The sequence below is a fragment of the Thamnophis elegans genome, chromosome 9 (assembly GCF_009769535.1).
Source record: "Thamnophis elegans isolate rThaEle1 chromosome 9, rThaEle1.pri, whole genome shotgun sequence".
NCBI classification, from domain to species: Eukaryota; Metazoa; Chordata; class Lepidosauria; order Squamata; family Colubridae; genus Thamnophis; species Thamnophis elegans.
Window position 1 is genome coordinate 56,821,515 of NC_045549.1, and position 21,270 is coordinate 56,842,784.

A 21,270-nucleotide genomic window follows, 5' to 3' on the forward strand; every position below is an offset into this window, starting at 1 on the left:
GGGTATGGGCACGCACATGCGTGACTCCCCCATGCTCCCCACGCTTTTGGCACACCTCGACAAAAAGGTTAGCCATCACTGCTATATACTCTATCTATTAATCAAATTAATCATTAACAACTAAGCTCCTTTGTACATTGTCACATACCTTTAGGCCTGGCTAAGAGTAATATATTTGGAATATATTAATATATTAAATATTTTAAAAGGAATAGGGTGGGGAACACACAGTTTTGGTGGTGCTTTCTGTCTGTGGTCATTATGTTCTGCTTATGTGTCAGAAATAAAAACAAAATGCATTTCTAAATCATTTACCAATGATTTGGTAAATCATTGCTTTGATCCTTCCCAGGAGAAGAACATTCTTCCTGTGGTCTCCTCTAACCATGTTTTTCAACTTCTGTTTATATCATGGAAAGAAATGGCAAAGATCTTTATGAGTCTCCAACTACATAAGGTTTTCAGCACTTAAAACCAGTTTCAAGAGGAGCTCTATTAGTAGTAGCACTGAATGATCTAAGTTTACCTATCTTACAGGTAAATCAACATTGTTGACTAACGTGAAAGGGTCATCCTTAATGAGGACTACGCTAAAATGGGAAAACAAAATCTTAAACAAGAAGAACAAGTAATGCCCTTTGACAATATCTTTGGCAAATATGCTTTGGCAAATATGCTTTGGCAAATATGCTTTGGCAAATATGCTTTGGCAAATATGCTTTGGCAAATATGCTTTGACAATATCTTTGGCAAACAACCTAATAATCTGGAACAAGTTCTTTTTAGATTGCTTTTAAAAGAAACTACCAATGAGAAGGAAAACGTAATGTAACTTTGTTTCTAATGCTGCTGAAGACTCAAAGCACTTTTATGCAGCCCCCTGATAATAAATTTAATCTGCAGGAACCTTTACGTGAAGTTTGTCTGTCTGTGAAGAGCAAAGCCAAATGCTTGGAAATGCTTGAAAACAGAACAACTCCAAAAAAGGTAAAAGGTTATGTGAAAATTTTCTTCCTCTTTTCTTCAAAACAACTGTATAAATCATGCTTTGCCATTGTTCAGGGTCTTAGCCCCCTTCGGAGTTGGGACCCTTTTCCTGAAGATTTCAGTAAAAGTTTTGCTAAAGTCCATCCCTCGTGTCTGGCAGATTGGCTTCTGTGCCAGGCTGAACCAATTTTTGGACAACAATAGGGAACAATTTCCAAGATTCTGCACATTCTCAGCTTGTTTGGTCACAGAGAATTGCACCCACTTAATTAAGCACTGGCTGCAGCTCCTCCCTGCTGATTGACAACATATATTTCTCATCTCTTAATAACTAAGGAAGAACTGGCATTTTTCACTATAAAGAAAGGCTGAGGCTCTGTTTTGTATTATATCCCACACCATTTCTGTCCTTCTTTTGGAATTAAAACTACGTGGAAATAGAGTCTTGCACTGACAGCATAACAGCGGACAGGTCATCAGAGTCTACGGGAATTGCAAATGCTAGATGACTGCGAGGTATGGATGCTTCTGAGAGCCCGGGATTCTGTCATTAAGGCAGGGGACAGTGATAGATATAGAAAGGCCAGGACAAACCTCAGAAGAGGCATTAAGATGGCAAAACAACAATAGAAACCTAAGGTGGAGAACCATCTAGCAGACAACAACCCGAAGCAAGTGTGGCAGTGATTGCAGCATCTAATTATAAGGGCATCATGAGGAACACAATCAACGCTGATGCCTCATTGGTAGAAGAGTTGAACATCCTCTTTGCCTGCTATGAGGTAAAAAGACCAGACCCCGTAGTCTCTGCCCGCTGACCTTCTGATTCCCAGCCTACTCTCTATATACACCAAGTGAGAGCTGTATTGAAGGCTGTGAATCCTAGCAAAGCTGCAGGCCCAGATGGGATGCTGGGGATAGTGGTAAAGAATTGTGCCGATCAATTAGCAGGGGTCCGGACAAGGATCTTTAACATCTCCCTGCAAATGCCTGTGTTCCATCATGCTTGAAAGCATCCACTATTGTCCCAGTCCCAAAGAAAACAGCAATTAACTGCCTAAATGATTATAGACCTATCACACTGATGTCTGTAGTGATGAAATGCTTTGAGAGATTGGTTCTCCAACACCTTAGGGCATGTCTCCCACTGGACTTTGACAAACATCAGTTTGCCTACAGGGGGAATACATCAACAGATGACATCATAGCTACTGCTTTACATTCTGTAGCGAGCCATCTGGAGAAACCAGGAATCTATGTCAGGATGCTTTTCATAGATTATAGCTCGGCCTTCAATACCATTCTGCCGAGCATCCTTATCGAAAAGCTGACTGACTTGGATTTTCCTTCTTCAATCTGCAACTGGATCAAAGACTTTCTGAGGGACTGGCCACAAACAGTGAGGATTGGGTCTGTCATATGCACCTCCCTGAAGCTTAGCACTGGGTCCCCACAGGGCTGTGTGCTCAGTCCCTACCTGTATTCACTGTACACACGATTGTGTATTGTCTGACCCATCCACTGTGATCATTAGTTTCACAGCTGATACCACCATATTGGATCATATTACAGGTGGAGATGAAACAGTGTACAGTGGGCAGATTCAAAAACTATCCACATAGTGCTTACAAAACAATCAGCACCTGAACATCAGCAAGACAAAGGAGATGGTATTAGACTTCTGGAAGAAGAGAGAGGAACCTATCCCACTTTATATCAAAGGGGGCTCTGTAGAGCGTTTCCTCCTTTAAATTCCTGGGAGTCTATCTCAGCGAAGATCTCAACTGGAAAATCAACATGACCCAGGTGGTCAGAAAGGCCCAACAGAGACTCCATTTCCTTAGGGTCTTGCGAAAAAATTAAGTGGAATAACTACTGATGACCTCCTTTTACCAGTCCACAATAGAAAGTGTCATTGCATTACAGTGTGGTATGGTGACCTGACAGGCCCAGATAGAAAGACATTACAGAGGGTGGTGAGGATAGCACAAAACATCATGGGCTGTCCCTTGATACCACCAGATGACATTGTTTGGGCTTGCTGCCTTAGAACAGTGAGAAAAATCCTCAGTGATGACTCACTGGTGAGTTCCTCTTTATTCTCCTACCATCTGGGAGGAGATATACAGTAGAAGCATAGGCAGCTGTACAAACAGGCTGAAGAACAGTTTTTAATCTGTGGGCTGTCAGACTCCTGAATGAAAAATAACTCTACTGAATTTCTTTCTTATATTTCACAGCCATTATTCCTAATAGAAAAACTTCAGGTTTCCATTCTATTTTAACCTGTTATTACCTCTAGCCACTTTTTGATCCGTTTCCAAAAATTTTTAGCCTCCTCACAGGTCCACCATAAGTGGTAGGATGTTCCATGTATTGATTCAAATTTCCAGCATTTGGGGGAGGCATTTGTTGAGATTGTAGCTAATCTTGTTGGTGCTAGGTGCCATCTGTAAAACATTTTGTACCGATTTTCCTTGTATGCAACTGATAGTGTCATTTTTAAGTTTGTTCCCCAAAATTTTTCCCATTTATCCAATTCAATATTATAGCCAAAGTTCTGTGTCCATTTTATCATTTGTTCTTTCATGATTTCCTCTTCCATTTTATGCTTCAGGAGAAATGTATATATTCTCCCTATCATCTTTCTATCCGAGCTATGAATTATTTTATCCAATTCATGTGGTTCTGTTTCGATGTCATATATTTTAGTATCATTATTGTGTTTAGTTTTGATTTGCAAGTCAATAGTCAATAGCAGTAGACTTATATACCGCTTCATAGGGCTTTCAGCCCTCTCTAAGCGGTTTACAGAGAGTCAGCATATTGCCCCCAACAATCTGGGTCCTCATTTTACCCACCTCGGAAGGATGGAAGGCTGAGTCAACCCTGAGCCGGTGAGATTTGAACCGCTGAATTGCTGATCTAGCAGTAGCCTGCAGTGCTGCATTTAACCACTGCGCCACCTTGGCAAGTAGGTTAACCTTTCATGTCTTGTTCTGCCACTTCTTCAACTGTTTTTAAATTTCCCTGTCTGTCAATTATGTCTCTGTATCTTAGCATTTTATTCATATCTATAAAATTTGGATGGGTCGTTCTTTCTGTCGGTGATAGCCAATTTGGGATTTTCACATAGTGATTTTTATTTTATTTTGAGCCAGTTTTGCAATAGCACTCTTCTAATTAAATGTTTTTGAAAGTATTTGTGCGTTTTATTTTTATCATCCCATAGGAATGTATGCCAACCTGCTTGCAAATCATGGCCTTCTAAGATCAAAATTCTTTTATTCTTTAGCTCTTTCCAATCTTTCACCCATGTTATTGTTACTGCTAATGTGTATAATTCCCAATTTGGTAATGCTAAACCTCAACTCCCCTTGTTGTCTTGCATTGACTTTAGTTTAATCCTTGCTTTTCGTCCTTGCCAAATGAACCTAGCAGTTATTTTGTTTAATTCTTGAAAGAAAGTTTTACCCGGGTTAATAGGTGCGGCTTGCAACAAGAATAAGATTCTTGGTAAAATATTCATTTTGACTGTGTCTATACGTCCCATTAGTGATAGCTGAATATTTTTACAGCTTTCTAAATCTTTCTTTATTTGTGTCACTAATTTATTATAATTATCGTCCTTAATTGTGGAACATTTTGCAGACACCCAGATCCCCAAGTATTTTACTTTTTTAGTGATTTGCATTCTAGTTGCTAATTCCAGTTCCTCTTTTTGCTTTTTTGTCATATTCTTGGTTATCATTTTTGTTTTGCCTTTATTGGTTTTTAATCCTGCCACTTCGCCATATTCTTCTAATTTTTTAATTAATTTCAGACTGGATTCTAAAGGATCTTCTAGAACAAATACTAAGTCATTGGCATAAGCTTGGGCCTTATATTCTTCGTTTTTGAGTCTCAAATTCTCTTATTCCCTGGTCCTTCCTAATTTCATTTAATAAAATTTCCAGGGTTAATATAAACAGCAAAGGAGAGAGGGGGCATCCCTGTCTGACTCTTTTTTTTTATTTTGATCTTCTCTGTTAGTTCTCCGTTTATCAGAATTTTGGCTGTCTGACTGTTATAAAGTTTTTCTATCATTTTTGTAAATTTTCCTCTGAATTTCATCCTGTCTAATAGTGTTATTATAAATTTCCAAATTACGTTGTCGAATGCTTTTTGTGCATCAAGGAAAACCAATACCATTTGTTTTTCTGGATGCGCCTCATAATATTCTATTATGTCTAGGATGACTCTCATATAAATTCAGTATTTAATATTACATATATGTCAGCCTCTGTTTTGCTTTTCGGCTGCCATTGAAACGGGGAGGGAGGGCATGGTATTTGGGTGAGGGAAATAATCTGTACAGGAGGACTGTTAATTGGGAGTTGTTCTCACCATCGTCTGCGCATGTGGAAAGGAGGGGAGGTTCCTGCCAAGGTCAACTCTCCGGCATACCAACCTGATGATGATTTTTGAAGATGTCTCCCACCTGACAGCTGTGGAGATATTGGATTGGACTATGGACTGGGGTTACCAAGGGGAGGGGAATGGGTCATGTATTGATATCTAATGCTTTTGTGCGCTTTTGCTCAGATCCAGCTTTGCTTAGCTTCCATTTACTTATAATCAGTAAAAGTACTCTTAATTCTGCAAAATGGAGTTGAGTGGTTTCTTTCTTGGTTACTAAGTGCATCTTGCATTTTGTGCATCAAGGAAAACCAGTACCATTTGTTTTTCTGGATGCGCCTCATAATATTCTATTATGTCTAGGATGACTCTCGTATAAATTCAGTATTTAATATTACATCTAATTACGGTGGCAAGGATTGCCTTTGCCCAGAAATGGAAAAACAAATTAATTCCAAGCGAAGATGAAATAATAAGAAAGGTTATGGACTGTGCTGAAATGGACAAAATAACAAACAAAAATCCAGGGAAAAGAAGAAACGAAATACTACCAGATATGGGGTAAATGGTAGAGGTGGATGGAGGAAAGAAACAAGGATCAATGAAGGAAGACAACAAAGCCCCAAAATAGTAGTTAAGGAGAATTAACACACACACATATATATATGTATCTAAGTGGTTTAAACTTACTAGAGGTAATCAGCCAATATAGCAGACAGAGGAGTAAGATAAGAAGGTTAAGAATGGTGAAATACAAATGAAATATAATAAAAGCGGAAACAATATAAGGTGAGCGATATCAATTGGCAATTGCTATTAGAAAGAACAGGAAGCTCCTGTTCATATTGTATTGTGTAAATGTGGTGTACGTCTAAGTTTTGTGTGTGTGTATTTTACTTTTGTAAATAAAATTTAAAACTATTAAACTATTAAAAATAAAAATTCTACAACAGGGGGCAGTGCGACGTGCAATACGTTCACATGGTGCTGTAGTAAGATACGAAAAGACATAACCAAAAGGTATATCTTAAAAAATTAAAACACACAAGAGTGGGAGCCATAGTCAGGAGGAAACCAGACAGGTAGACAAAAGATGTTACATTTAATCACAAAAAGAAACATAGTATAAAGGATTAAGAGTAACAAAAGCACAGGAAAACCCCTGAGTCTGCCAGAAACCACTAGGAATAACAAAAGGCATAGAATCCAATCTAAAACAAGACAAACATCATAACCATTTACATAAGCCAGACACCTACTCTCAAGCACTCACATAGGAACACCCTTCCCTCCTTTTGATAAGATTAACCCCAAGGACAAGACACCGGAAACGGAATCAGAAGACAAGAGAATCAAGATTAGAGCAACCTTCCGAAATAAAGATATCTTTGCAAACCATAAACTTATTCAAAGCCTCAAAGGAGGAAAACTGTATAAAAGGGAAAACCAATGCATGTATGGTGTGTTGCAGACCCAGGAACGTCTGAGCTCCGTCTCGTCCTTCCCGTTTTTCTTTCCTCAATAAAAGTCATTACTTCCAGGCAGCTGTCTTCATGAAACTTTCTTTTAGCGTCGTGTTGACTCCCAGCTGGGAACGGACGGGGACAATTCTCCCAGCAGTGCAATAGTAGAATTCACTGGGCTAGGGATTTTTTGTCCTTCACCGTAAATTGTATTGGGTTGGGGGAGGAGGGGTGCACGAAGGGAGGCTCAGCCAATCTCATTGTACACAAATTGTACTCTGACAATAAAGGCTTGAATTGAATCGAGTCTTTAGAAGTTTTGCATAGAGACAGATGCTGAGGTCAAAATATAACCTTTTAGCATTCCATACATCAAAAAAGAAGGGAAAGGGCGGGAACATGAACCGATTATAGCAATCCATCAATTATTTTATTATAGAGATGCAGACTAGAAAAAATTAAATGGAGATTTTAAAAACGGAGGAAAAGTCTACACATCTTAATAGTTGCCAAGGTTGAAAAACACTCTGCTTTATGTGTGACATAGGACAGCCCCCCCCCCCCCCAGCCATTTTGCAAATTGCATAACTGGCTATTCATAATTTAGGCTTCATGCCTGCCAGAATGCCATGTTAAGCCTCCTATAAACTTGCCACCAGGCTGAAGAAGTATATTTATTAGGATGTCATGCAAGATATTTCCTAGTTCTACAAAATGCCCGAAAAAGACCGCTTCTCGGCCTGGAAACACCTCTCTAGGTAAAAGGCGCTCTTCTCCTTCCACGTGACGTGGAGAATTCTGGGTGGGGTCGGAACTTGCGCCGCCTCCGTTAAGGGCGCGTGCGCAGACCAGGCCACCTATGCTCGTCGCTGGAGCGCGGCTGAGAGAGCGAACGTCGCTCTCTATGGGGGAGAGAAGATGGCTCCCTTCCCAGAGGAGGTGGATGTTTTCACCGCCCCGCACTGGCGGATGAAGCAGCTCGTCGGACTCTACTGCGACAAGGTAGGTAAGGGGCTGAGGGGCGTCGTGGGAGCTGCCGCCACCGCCGTGACACACCCCCGCGTCTCGGCCTCAGCCGGCGGAATGGAGGTACTGCGCCTGCGCACAAAAGGGGAGAACCCCCTGCAGTTGCGCACTTAGGTTGCTGTCTTGCGCGCGACGCAGTTCTTCCTCTTCTTGCTTTTCTGCTTTTAGAGATGTTGATTCCCCCCCCTCCTTTAAATCCAGGAATAAAAGATCTTTTTTTCCTGGTGGGGTGGGGGATAACAGGCCCAAGATCTCTGGGTTCCTCCTCTCTTTGTTGTCGCTGTTTGTCAACTCCAGCAACTGGAAGATGTGAACTTCAGCTCCTTGGCTAGATAATTCTGGGAAGTAGCAATAGCAATATCACTTAGACTTATGTACCGCTTCATAGTGCTTTACAGCAATCTCTAAGCGGTTTACAGAGTCAGCATATTGCCCCCAACAATCTGGCTCCTCATTTTACTGATCTCAGAAGGATGGAAGGCTAAGTCAATTTGCCATTGAAGTCCACCCATCTTCAATTTGCTAAGATTAAGACAGTCCTTTAAGGAGCTGAAGGTCTAAAGCTACAGCTGCCTGGTGAGGTAGACTTGAATCAGAGCCAGAGGCATTCTGAAGAGGTTGCCTCCCTCACTTGCCAGTTGCTGCCTTATAAACCTTATGAATGCAAGAGACTTATCTTTCCAAATTGTTAGCACTGTCATACTTTTCACCAGACTTCAGAAGCTTCTTGTTGCTAAGGCCTAAGATAAAGACATATTAATCCATTATTTTATCATACAGATCTGAACTGCAGCAACTGCAGTCAAAACCAGCTCTGAGGCCTGTCTCTGTGAACCTTGGGTGGGACTGGGATAACATACTATTCATTACAATAAAAACAGCAGCAATCAAGGTTCATAAACTTAATATGTAGACTAGGAATCTACATGGTTGAATCAATCTGGTGGTAACTTTTACTTTTATGTTTTTGCAAATATTTGTTTTAAAAAAGGCATGGACATGACTAGTCGTTTGAGATCACATGCTTCTGGCATAAAAATGAGCATATTAACATTTATATTTGCTGTTTCCAACCATAAACGTCTGAGATAACAAAAGTTTCAGGAGTCTGAAAGAAAATCCAGACGGCAGAAAATTGTACTGTTGGAAAAAATATGCGTAATAGAAATGTAGTTAGGCACAAGTATTAGATACAAAACAGGATGATACAACTGAATATAAATAGGAGTCAAGCATTTAATAGATTTTTTTCTTCTGGTTTCTCTTTTTGTCACTTTTTGCTGCAAGTAGTAATAAAGTTTTTATCATTTTTCAAGACCTTAACTGAATTCAGAAGATGAAAGAACAGAACAGGAGCAATCCTCTGAAATTTGTGGCTGTAATTAATATACAGCACATGAAACATAATTGCTTGATTATTGTCAATTAAAATCAATTTGCAAAGCTAGACATTAGACATTTGGACATACAAATTGGAAAAATTAAAGAACTAGTTCTGGATCTACAAAGGAGTTTCAGGTTTGAGTGGGGGGAAAAATCAAACACTTCTATATAATCTTTATGCATATGGAAACCATGCAACTGGAGAAAGATGAGAAACTGGAGAATGACATTTGTATCATAATCAAGTTTGTCTTAATGAAGTAGACTGAGTCAGAAAAGTTATATTCTAAGGGTTTGTTTTTCTTCAAGGTGATAAAGGGTTTTTTTTTGTTTTGCATTTACAGGTTAAATTGGTTAAGCAGATAATATTCAGCTACAATGTATTTTGACACTATTATATTAGCAAGGTGTTAGATGTTTATACCTGCCTTTAAATATAAGTGATAGCATTTATCTATTTACTCAGAGGAGGTGTGAGTCTACATTTTAATCTGTAATACAAGAAAGGATTACTGGACATTCCACATGTATTGACTTGTATTTTAAAAGAAAATAACGAAAGGCACAAAGTAAATTCCAGATATTAGATCCTTTGAAAGAGTCATTGAAATTTAAGTTAGTTTACTGTGGCAATACCAAAGTATGCTTAAAGTTAGAAATGCGGTGGAAAATAGTGCCACTTAATTTTTAGGAAAAAATATTTAGGTATGGTGAAAGAAAGAAGAGAATGACTAGTTAGCTTCTTTTGGTTGAAAGAGCAACATTTTTTAAAAAAAACACCAAATCCTAAATACTGTATTTTTCAGAGTATAAGACACACCAGAGTATAAGACACACCAAAGTTTTAAAGAGGCAAATTAAAAAAAAAGTTTTTGCACTCTGCAAACCTCCCAAAATGACCCCCTTTCCCCCCCCCAAAAAAAGCATGCATAGCCCTTAGGGGTTTGTAAAGTATTCCTGGGGTGGGGGGCAAAAACAAGCAAAAAAGGGCATTAGGAAGCTTATTGAGTGCTCCTGGGGGCTGGGGGGGCAAAATTGAGCAAAAATGGCCCATTTTTGCTTATTTCTGCCCTCCCCAGCCCCAGGAGCTCTGAAAACCTCCTACAGGCTATGCACGGTGAAAGGGGTGAGGTTTCAGAAAGCAAAAAAATGCTGTATTCAGTGTATAAGATGCACCCAGATTTTCAGCCTCGTTTTTGAGGGGAAAAGGTGCGTCTTAAAATACGGGCAATATGTTTCAGGAAAGAGAATTATCTGAGTTGCTATTTGTGCCTTTGATCCAAGGAAGAATTCCTCTGCGGTCTCATTGTGCTCTGCAACTCTTTGCCAAAGCAAAAGTGGACCCAAGAACTTTGGAGTGTTGTCTATCGGGTATCACTTTGAGGATTAGTAATTAATATTTAAGTTTTGTCCTCTTTTCCAGGAATGGAAAAGAGATCAGGATTTCCACTCAAGTCACTGAATTTTTGGATCCAGTAAACTGCTTTGTTTTCCTGCTGACTCATATCCTGGGACAGGATCAGACACAGTGCTTTTCTAGACCTGTCCACCCATAAAAAAAGAAGATGGCTTACTAAAAACACCTCTCTGTAGTTTGCAGAAGATTGTCTTGTGCTATGTATGCAAGGAACCTTGATCATAGGTATAGGTCTGGGATCAGCAGTGTATGCCTAAAAAATCATCTTTGTAATATATTTATAATGAGGAAAACCTGATCAAGGTGGAGAAATATAAACACCTGAAAAAGTTCTGAGCTTTCAGAAGTTTATATTTTTGTAAAGAAGAGTGTTATTGAATGACACACTTAAATCCTGTTAAGTTTGTTGAATTGAACTCCACCTAGTTTGAAAGAGTTTGTACAGGTAGGATTGCATGTGTAAATACTTAAACGAGCAGTTTTAGCACAAATAAAATTGATATTGCTGATTGAGTTGTATGTAACTCACCATTATCAAGACATAAATGTAGAATGTGTGCCAGTCCTTTAAATATTAATCACTTAAAGATCACTTCTGTCACCTGAAAAAAGTTTCTTTTTTGTTCTGCAATGTAGCTATGAAAATACCTAATAATAGAAAGCAATGTGTACATGGATTTAACTTTTTGGTCTATCCATATTCCAAAAATGAGGGTTTGGTGATTTGTTCTGTTTGTTGGGTTTTGTAAAACATTTGACAGGACTATTTCACAAAGCATATTGGGTGGATAACACATCCTTCCCTGAATTATTAAAGTAGCCAAGTCCTCTGGAATAATTGGGGCAGCAGTTTATCTGTTTACTTGTGGGAGTAAGCAAAAACCCAATTTATTTCACTGACAGTTCCAGTGAAAGAAGTGTTGGGGAATATTGATCTTCAAGCTAAACAGGAAATTTAATTTTTGCTTCTCAAGCAGCTGTATTAGACTAAATATGGCACTCGAATTTGGAAGATTGTATTATTTTTGCTAGTAGAATTGTTGACAAGATACTGCTAGCTAAAACAATTGCTTTGGAATTGCATTGTTTCTGCATTCTTAGGATTCTTCGGAGCATTAGCCTAATATGGTACATCAAGCTGAGTGCCATTACACCAGCTAAAAAATTTGGCCAAATAGATAGATGTTTTTAAAAAGTGTGTTGTTTACCATAGTGAAATTTAAACTTCTCTAGTGTCTCCAGATAGCACTACAGTGGATTGGAATGAATCTAGCAGCTAAATTCCTTCAAACAAACTTAAAAAGAAAATTGTTTTTAAAAGTTCTGTTAAAAATAAGGTACATAATTGATCAAACTGCTCATGATGGAGCTATGAATGTGTTGGCATAATTGTAAACTTGATAACTAGGTACATCTAAATGTGTCTTCTCAGAAAACATGGAAATAACCTTTTTCATATTCAAACTTTATTTTGAAGACATAAATTATACTTATTGCATATATAATTACTGGCTGAATAAGATCTTTCAAATGAAAGATTATTTCAAATGAAAAGTCTGTAGCCCTAATTAAGAGTACTGTTAATCATAATATCTAGACTGAAAAAAATGTTTTACAATACTTGTTTATGACCATGAAATACTTTTAATTTTTTTCATTTTTAGTGTTTCCTGAATGTTATGCTGTTTAGCTATCATGAATGCAAAAATTTTAAATAAAGTACATGTCTATGGAGATTCTCAGTCATTCAGGTGATAGTTATCTCACAGGTGCTTTTTAAAAGGCAACTGGACTGTTTTTTCCTTAAGGAAGAAGAAGAAAATGTTTCCCTTCTCATCCAAGAAGCTTAATCAGTTCTGATGATGATGAGGTGATAGAAGGATAGATGATATTTGAGACTGGCTAGTGGGGAGATGGAAGGATTGGTTCTGATAGGATTGGGGGTGGTGGTGGAATGGAAGAATATTTCTTTCAAGTCATGTATCTGGTCGTTAGCACTCTGAGAACTCTTGAGGCCACTTGGGGGTTATCTATGCCAAGTGGCCTCAACAGCTCTCAGACAGTGCTAACAACCAGATGACTGCAAATAAATACAATCTTCCATCCTTCCCATCCTATTAGAACCTATCCTTTCACCCCAACCATCCAGTCTTAATTGTCAATACCTATCCTTCCATCCCCCTGCCATCAGAACTGATGAAACTTTTTTGATGAGAAGCGGAATGTTTTCTTCTACCTCAAGGAAAAAACAGTCAGGTTGTCTTGACTTTATATGAATTAAAATTATAGATAAATCTGGTTATTGGTCAAATCTGATTTTTTTCCAGTATACAACATATACTTTTAACATTTAAAAATAATATCTAAAATAATTTTAGCAGAGCTGGATAAAACTACAGAAGTTCAAATTTAGTTAGAAATTTATAATTGGCTAATACTGTAATGGCTCCTCTCCTAACTTGAGAAAGTAAAGACTCTTGAAACGGATTATTTCAAAAGGAACCTTTAATCAAGCAGGATGGAAACCATTAGAAGCAAAGCAGCATCTGAAAACCTTTAGGCCATGCAAATGGGATTAAGTTGATAATGACCTCTCCCCTTTGTCTGAATGCAGATTCTGACCAATACACAAGTGTGAAGATGCTTCCTTAACTCTTCTGCCCTGGGAGTCAATAAAGCACAGGTTCCCATGGCTATCTCTAGTTAGACATCAAAGTTATATATCCCACATGGCAATCATAAACATCCAGAGATGTTGGGACCTTTAGTCTCCTGGTGACAGGAAACCAATTGTAAAGTTGTAAAAGTTGTTTCAGATGTAGCTAATGATTTAACTCCGAGGCTCCCCTCCTCCCAATTGAATGGCAGTATCACTTTTAGGGATCTGACAAATACCTTCTTAGGAATAGTTTCTTAAAAATTAATTCAAAAAAACCATAAATGTCTAATGTGCAACCCTCTATTTTTTTCAGCTTTCTAAGACAAATTTCTCCAACAACAATGATTTCCGAGCTCTCCTCCAATCATTATATGCTACATTTAAAGAGTTTAAAATGCATGAACAGATTGAAAATGAATACATCATTGGTTTACTTCAGCAACGTAGTCAAACTGTATATAATGTACATTCAGACAATAAGTTGTCAGAGATGCTTAGCCTCTTTGAAAAAGGCTTGAAAAATGTAAAGGTGAGTTTGTTTGATTTTTGGCATGGGTCAATCGAAAAATAGTTCTTAGAAAGTAGTATCAATATTGCATATAAATTATTAATTATAAAATGGAGACTTATCATTTTCATTGATAGATATGATTCTGTGAAGGAAGCATGGTGTTTGTTTTCTGCTGTAATATACTTAGAAGGGAAAATGTGTTTAATGTAAAACTTTTTTACCAAAAATGTTTTTTTGAAATTTTCCTTTGATTTCTAAATTTAGTAAATGTGCTCCTAGCTCATTTAGTTAAGCCACATGAAATATGTAAAAAAACAATCCCTTTTGCTTAGAGGTTGTGTTCACTTCGATAGCAAACATACCTTTAAAGAAGCAAATGTTACAGTGCTTCCCACTGTAATCCCAATTTTGTATAGTTGATTGGTTAAAATTGGAATTGAAAAAGCTGTGGAGTAACTTGCACTGCTAAATATTAGAACCCACCTCCAGTATTTCTTTATCTTTGTCTTAAAAGGTTTATGATCTAATACTTTAAATGTAATGTATTATTGATTTAATAAGTAGATCAAACATTTATAACAAGTGGCACATAAAGTTCTATGATGAATTTGAAAATTAATTTTCAGAATGAATATGAGCAGCTCAACTATGCGAAACAGCTAAAGGAACGATTGGAAGCTTTTACCAGAGATTTCCTTCCTCACATGAAAGAAGAAGAGGAGGTGAGTGGTTTGAGGAATGATTAAATGTTTTGAGAAACGTTTCCTTTATTTTTAATGTTTGGGTTGAATAGTGTGTATTCATCATTATTTTTATTATTTTTTTTAAAAAGATTTTGCCATTTATGTGTTAAAAGAAAATGCTACTTCATGAATTCTGCACTTTCTTCGAATGTACTCACTAAACTGAGAAGGTAAATTCAGCTGAAAAAAATCCTGGGGTTTCAGAAAACCCATCCCCCAGCCCTGTCCTTAGCACTAGGATTTCACACTCTGAAATGTTTCAGGCTCCTTGCGTTTCTTCTCAGTCTCTTCTGTGACATTTGCAACCATCTCCCTTGGTCATTGGATTGGTCATTAAAAAAATCTTCACAGTAACAGAGAGCGAGCTTAAACGATTTGTATATATAAGCAAATGCATTGTTCTCCTTGTAAATGAGAACAAAATAGCTTCCACCAATTTGTGAAATATTAATATGAAGCACCAAATAAACTTTTTGATTCTTTCAATTCTGTTTGTTAGTCTTCAATGCTAATTAAATTTGTAAATTAAATTTTACACCTGATATGGCTAAAGGTCTTTTCATGTAAAAACTAGATTCAAAATATATTTCAGAGTTGTCAAGAACACATATTACAAATGGAAATTCTGTAAAACCAAGCAACCCCCAGATGTTTGTTTCTTGTACCCTGGCAGGATTTAAAAATATTCTAATAATAAAAGTTAAATCGTAAACAGTATTGCAGTCTAAAGCTGGAATCTATACTAGCAGATCCTGCTAAGCAAAAGAACAGCTCACATCTATTATTCTCTTTTCTCCATCTTACTCTGGGTACTCTACTGACTACTGCTGATATGGTATATTTGTGCTATTACACAGAGTTTAAAAAAGGCTGGTATATGTGTTTGCCATACTTCCCATTTTCATTGGACTGCAATACAACTTTGGGACAGAACTGTAGAAAAACATTTGATTTATTCATTTGCTGTGTTGCCCCTTAAAATTGCTAAATCTTCCAAGCTTGGCTTCCAAAGATTAAAATTGGTCAATGTTTATTTAACTATAGGTAGTCCTTGACTTATGACACAATTGAGCCCAAAATTTCTGTTGCTAAACAAGACAGTTGTTAAATGAGTTTTGTCTCATTTTACAACCTTTCTTGCCACACTTAAGTCAATCACTGCCATTGTTAAGTTAGTAAATGGTTGCAAAGTGATGTCCCCAGGTGTGGGATTCTACTGGTTTGGCCTGGATCGGGCGTACTGGTAGCTCCGAAGATCTGGTGAGAGTGAACCAGTTCACTCTGACCTTCAGGTGGGCCCACCTGCCTGCCCCTGGGTTATACTTACCATATTTTTCGGAGTATAAGACACACCTTTTTTCCTCAAAAAAGAGGCTGAAAATCTGGGTGTGTCTTATACAATAGAGCATTTTTTGCCTCCCGAAGCCCTGCCCCCCTTCACCAAAATGGCCATGTATACCCCTATGGAGGCTTTCAGAGAACTCCTGGGGGCTAGGGAGGGCAGAAATGGGCAAAAAATGGGCCATTTTTGCCCCCCCCCCAGCAGTACTCTATAAGCCTCCATAAGGCTATGTATGCAATTTTTTGGCAAAAAATGGAGCATTTTTTGCTCGGTTTTGGCCTCCCCACCCCCCAGGAGCACTCTGCAAGCCCCCCCTCCCCAAGGCTATTCATGCCTTTAAAAAAACAGGCCCGTTTTCGTGAAAAACAGGCTGTTTTGGGGAGGTTTGCAGAGTGCAAAAACTCCCCCCCCCTTTGGAAAGCTCTTTAACTGATTGATGAAAATTACATTGATCAAGTGTTGTGCCAGCAGAAACAAAGTCTTAGGTGCTGCAGATTGTCAGCGATTTCCTTCTCCAGCACATGGATAAATACACCTGGAAACATCTACCTACCTTCTCTCTCTCTCTCTCTCTCTCTCTCTCCCTCCCTCCCTCTCCCTTTCCCTCTCCCTCTCCCTCTCCCTCTATCTACCTACGTACCTACCTACTCTCTTTCTCTCTCCCTACCTATTTACTGTATTTCTCTCTATTTCTCTCTCTATCCCTCTACCTACCTACCTACCTACACACACACTCTCTCCCCCCCACCTCCTACTATATTTCTCTATGTTTATTTCTCTCTGTCTCTATCCCTTTATCTACCTAACTACCTACTTACCTAACTACTCTCTCTCCCTCCCTACCTACTATATTTCTCTCTCTTTCTTTCCCTCTCTATCCCCCTACCTACTTTTTTTAATTTGCCTCTTCAAAACCTTGGTGCATCTTATACTCTGGTGCATCTTATACACTGAAAAATAGGGTACCTATATTTCCTTGTTTTTTAGCCCAGCTGATCGGCGCAATAGAGTGGATTGCCGCACCTCAGTTGTTTTGTGGTGAACTGTGCGTGCATAGCATGCGTCAGGCACATCAGGCAAGTGAGTGTGCGCGCCCAAAGTGCGCTTGGCAAACCGGTGGTTAAACTGGTAGGATACCACTCCTGGATGTCCCATTGACTTTGCTTGTCAGAAAGTCGCAAGAGGTGATCACATGTCAAGATAAATTATTGTTTTTAATAAACATTTTTCTATCTTGATACTATTCATGTTGATATGTATAGTTTTTCCATTTTTACATGTTTATTATCTGTCAAATATGTTTTTCCTTTGAAGTCATCTTTAATCATTAGATTTGGATCTTGTTGAACAAGCATGGTTCTTGAATACCTCATTGATTATTTTAATATAAAGAATATTTGTTTATAATTCACCAAAGGCCCATAACTTTCCAAATATAAGAAAAAATGTGGTATAGAATGTAAGTTAGAATTGATGTTGAAATAATGATCATAGTTATCCCTTAGGTTTTCCAGCCAATGTTGATGGAATATTTTACCTATGAAGAACTGAAGGACATAAAAAAGAAAGTAATTGCACAACACTGCTCACAGAAGGAAACTGCAGCAGAAATACGTAAAGGGATATGTTTGTGGAATCAAGCAGAAGAACTCCAGAAAGCTTTTAAATATTCCGTGGATGAAAAAGCAGATCATGGTAAGCCCTTAAATTGAATGAGTAGCTGGATGCATAATTCCAAAAATGCCCTTGTTTAACAACAACCCCCCCCAGCTGTCAACAGCATTCTCTTTGCCACAGTTCCAGAAATGCCTCTTTAGAGCTGAATTCTGCTAAAATTGACCAACTTGTCAAGTGCCTGTAAAGTGTCTTCTGTTTTTCAGAAACTGAAGAACCAGAACAAGCCACCAACATTGTTCATCTGCCTTCTGAGGTGATGCTGACAATTTTTAGCTATCTTAGCCCTCAAGAATTATGCCGATGTAGTCAAGTCAGCACCAAATGGTCACAGTTAGCAAAAACAGGATTTCTCTGGAAACACCTTTATCCCGTGCACTGGGCTAGAGGTAAGAGGCTGCACTCTCAATATTTTTTTATCAGCCCTAGTTTCTATTCCTAGTAATTTGTAATTTTAAACTTGATAAAAAAGTAACTAAGCATTATTTATGTTGTGCAGATAGTACTTGATTAATAACAAGTTCAGTCACCATTCAAACATATAGCAGTGCTGATAAAGTAGATTTATACTTATTTACTTTGAACCTACAGTTATCACTGTGTATGCACTGTCATGTGATTGTGATTTGAGTGCTTTGTCGTCAGCGTGCATTTATCATGGTTGCAGCATCTTACAGTCACAGGATTGTATTTGCAACCATCACAGCTGGCTTCTGACAAGCAGAGTTAGAAGAGAAGCTTGCAAAAATTCACAACTCATGGTCACATGATATCATTCTTCATAACTCTGAGTAATTTGCTTAATGGCTAAAATGATGATGATTTGATCGAAATATTTAGGTTTTTACGGTGTGAAAATTACTGTAGTAAAGGTAAAGCTTCCCCTCGCACATATGTGCTAGTCGTTCCTAACTCTAGGGGGCAGTGCTCATCTCTGTTTCAAAGCCGAAGAGCCAGCGCTGCCTGAAGACATCTCCAGTGTCATGTGGCTGGCATGACAAAATGCCGAAGGCGCACAGAACGCTGTTACCTTCCCACCAAGGTGGTCCCTATTTTTCTACTTGTATTTTTACATGCTTTCAAACTGCTAGTTTGGCAGAAGCTGGGACAAGTAACGGGAGCTCACTTTGTTACACGGCACTAGAAATTTGAACTGCCAACCTTTCTGATCAACAAGCTCAGCGTCTTAGTGCTGAGCCACCTTTAGTTAGTAATTGTCAAACTTGGATTTGCAAAGCTAGAGAGCTTGGATACAGTTATCACTACCTTATCTCCAGTTATATATGTAGAAAACTATAAGCCAATATAGATTGAATGACCTTAAGTTAGGTGATCTCTTGCCCTTGCTTTTGAAATACAGCATTTATATTTTAGGAATTTTAAAACCCAGTCTATTCTCTTTTTAATTATATGGAAATGATATGGATCATTATTGAACTAATTAAATAGATATTTGCTACTTTATTGAGGTTTTTTATCTCCCCCCCCCTTCATTTTGTTTTTTATTCTAACAACAAACCTAAAAAGTATTAGCATTTTCTGATAGACATGTTTCTGGAAGCTTAAGGGTTGAGAATGAACTGTGTCTGGGAATCATTTGAATGATTCAGTCACTAAAGATTTTGTAGTTTGGAAAGGTATTGCAATATCCCAATTTTGCATGTACTATTTTTAAAACCTATAAGGACAAGGAAGTAGTATGCAGTCTTTTCGCCTTTCTCCTGTGATCCTTTTACATACCTGTAATCAGCTTATGTTGTTATGCTGCTTGGTTATGGATTAAATGCCAAGACTACGTTAATGAATTAAATTCTTACTGACTGAATAGGAAATTGGTCCCATGGCCCACCAGGTGATCTTGATACGGAGCCAGATGAAGAATGGGTGAAAAACAGGAAAGATGAAAGTCAGGCTTTTCACGAATGGGATGAAGATGCTGATATAGATGAATCAGGTGAGTTGTCTGTCTTGTTCAGTTTTGTCTGTCCCAAAGTTCTGAACATTGAGCATTAATCTCATAGTTCCCTTCCACAAAATGCCTGTGAGAATCCAAACTGGAATACTGCTCACATATATGGTGTCTGTTACGGAATGACTACATGGTCTGCCAAGGTTCTTCCCCTGTTCCATTTCAACGAGTATGATGAGATTGGCATTAAGTAAGGCTTATCTTGGGAAATGATTTCATCAACCATTCCTAGCCTGGCCTTTTTCCTGTGTTAAATCAATAGTCCTTATAATGAGCATACTTACAACAATTTGAAATTCTGAGACTTTTAGTCCCAATATTAGGAAGGATTGGGGAAGGTTAGATTACAATTATGCTAATGATCTATAATTTATTTATTTATTTTTATTTATTTTTATTTATTTGTATGCCGCCCTTTTCCCTGGGGGGACTCAGGGCGGCTCACAATTCAAAAAGGGAGGGGGGGAAGACAAACAGTATTCCAATATGGAAACAATACAACATATTAAAAGAGAGCACAACAGTCACACAATTCGGGTGGGGTTGGAATCTTAACCCCAGGCCAGCCGGGACAGCGGCGCGGAAGGATTGGAGGGTGGTGAGGGTCCGAATCTCCACGGGGAGTTCGTTCCAGAGGGTCGGAGCAGCCACCGAGAAGGCTCTCCTCCGGGTAGTTGCCAGTTTGCACTGGCTAGTAGATGGAATTCGGAGGAGGCCTAATCGATGCGATCGTATCGGTCTAGTGGAGGTAATTGGCAGTAGGCGGTCTCTCAAATACCCAGGCCCACTACCATGAAGGGCTTTATAGGTGATAAGTAGCACCTTGAAGCGCACCCGGAGATCGACAGGCAGCCAGTGCAGCTCGCGGAGGATAGGTGTAACGTGGGTGAAGCGAGGTGCACCCACAATCGCTCGCGCGGCCGCATTCTGGACTAGCTGAAGTCGCCGAATGCTCTTCAAGGGCAGCCCCATGTAGAGCACATTGCAGTATTCCAGCCTAGAGGTCACAAGGGCACGAGTGACTGTTGTGAGGGCCTCCCGGTTCAAGTAGGGACGCAACTGGTGTACCAGGCGAACTTGGGCAAATGCCCCCCTGGTCACAGCTGACAAATGATGTTCGAAGGTCAGCTGTGGGTCCAGGAGGACTCCCAAGTTGCGAACCCTGTCTGAGGGGCGTATAATTTGACCCCCCAGCCTGAGAGATGGAACACTTGGCCAATTCGCGGGAGGGAAACACAGCAGCCACTCGGTCTTTTCTGGATTGAGCACTAGCTTGTTGACCCCCATCCAGTCTTTAACAGCCTCCAGACCCTGGCTCATCACATCCATCGCTTCGTTGCGTTGGCACGGGGCGGACAGATACAACTGGGTATCGTCCGCATATTGGTGGTATTTTATCCCGTGCCGTCGAATGATCTCACCCAGCGGTTTCATGTAGATGTTAAAAAGTAAGGGGGACAGGACCGAACCCTGCGGCACCCCACACATTAGGGGCCTAGGGGTCGATCTCTGCTCCCCAACTAACACCGACTGCGACCTGTCCGAGAGGTAGGAGGAGAACCAATGTAGAACAGCGCCTCCCACCCCCACCTCCCGCAGTCATCGCAGAAGGATACCATGGTCGATGGTATCGAAAGCCGCTGAGAGGTCAAGGAGCACCAGGATGGAGGCGTGGCCTCCATCCCTGGCTCTCCAAAG

The 21,270-nt window shown here is 39.2% G+C and overlaps 1 protein-coding gene across 1 annotated transcript in view; it reads left to right on the forward strand.

The window, feature by feature from the left end:
* Positions 1–7,688: 7,688 nt before the first annotated feature.
* FBXL5 (F-box and leucine rich repeat protein 5) overlaps positions 7,689–21,270 on the forward strand; it is a 28,957-nt gene continuing 15,375 nt past the window's right edge. Inside the window, exons 1-6 of the mRNA XM_032223848.1 lie at positions 7,689–7,850; positions 13,647–13,862; positions 14,471–14,566; positions 17,435–17,624; positions 17,810–17,992; positions 19,432–19,557. Of these exons, the coding sequence (XP_032079739.1) occupies positions 7,767–7,850; positions 13,647–13,862; positions 14,471–14,566; positions 17,435–17,624; positions 17,810–17,992; positions 19,432–19,557 (895 nt within the window). The 5' untranslated portion in view covers positions 7,689–7,766. The remainder of the gene's footprint in view (positions 7,851–13,646; positions 13,863–14,470; positions 14,567–17,434; positions 17,625–17,809; positions 17,993–19,431; positions 19,558–21,270) is intronic.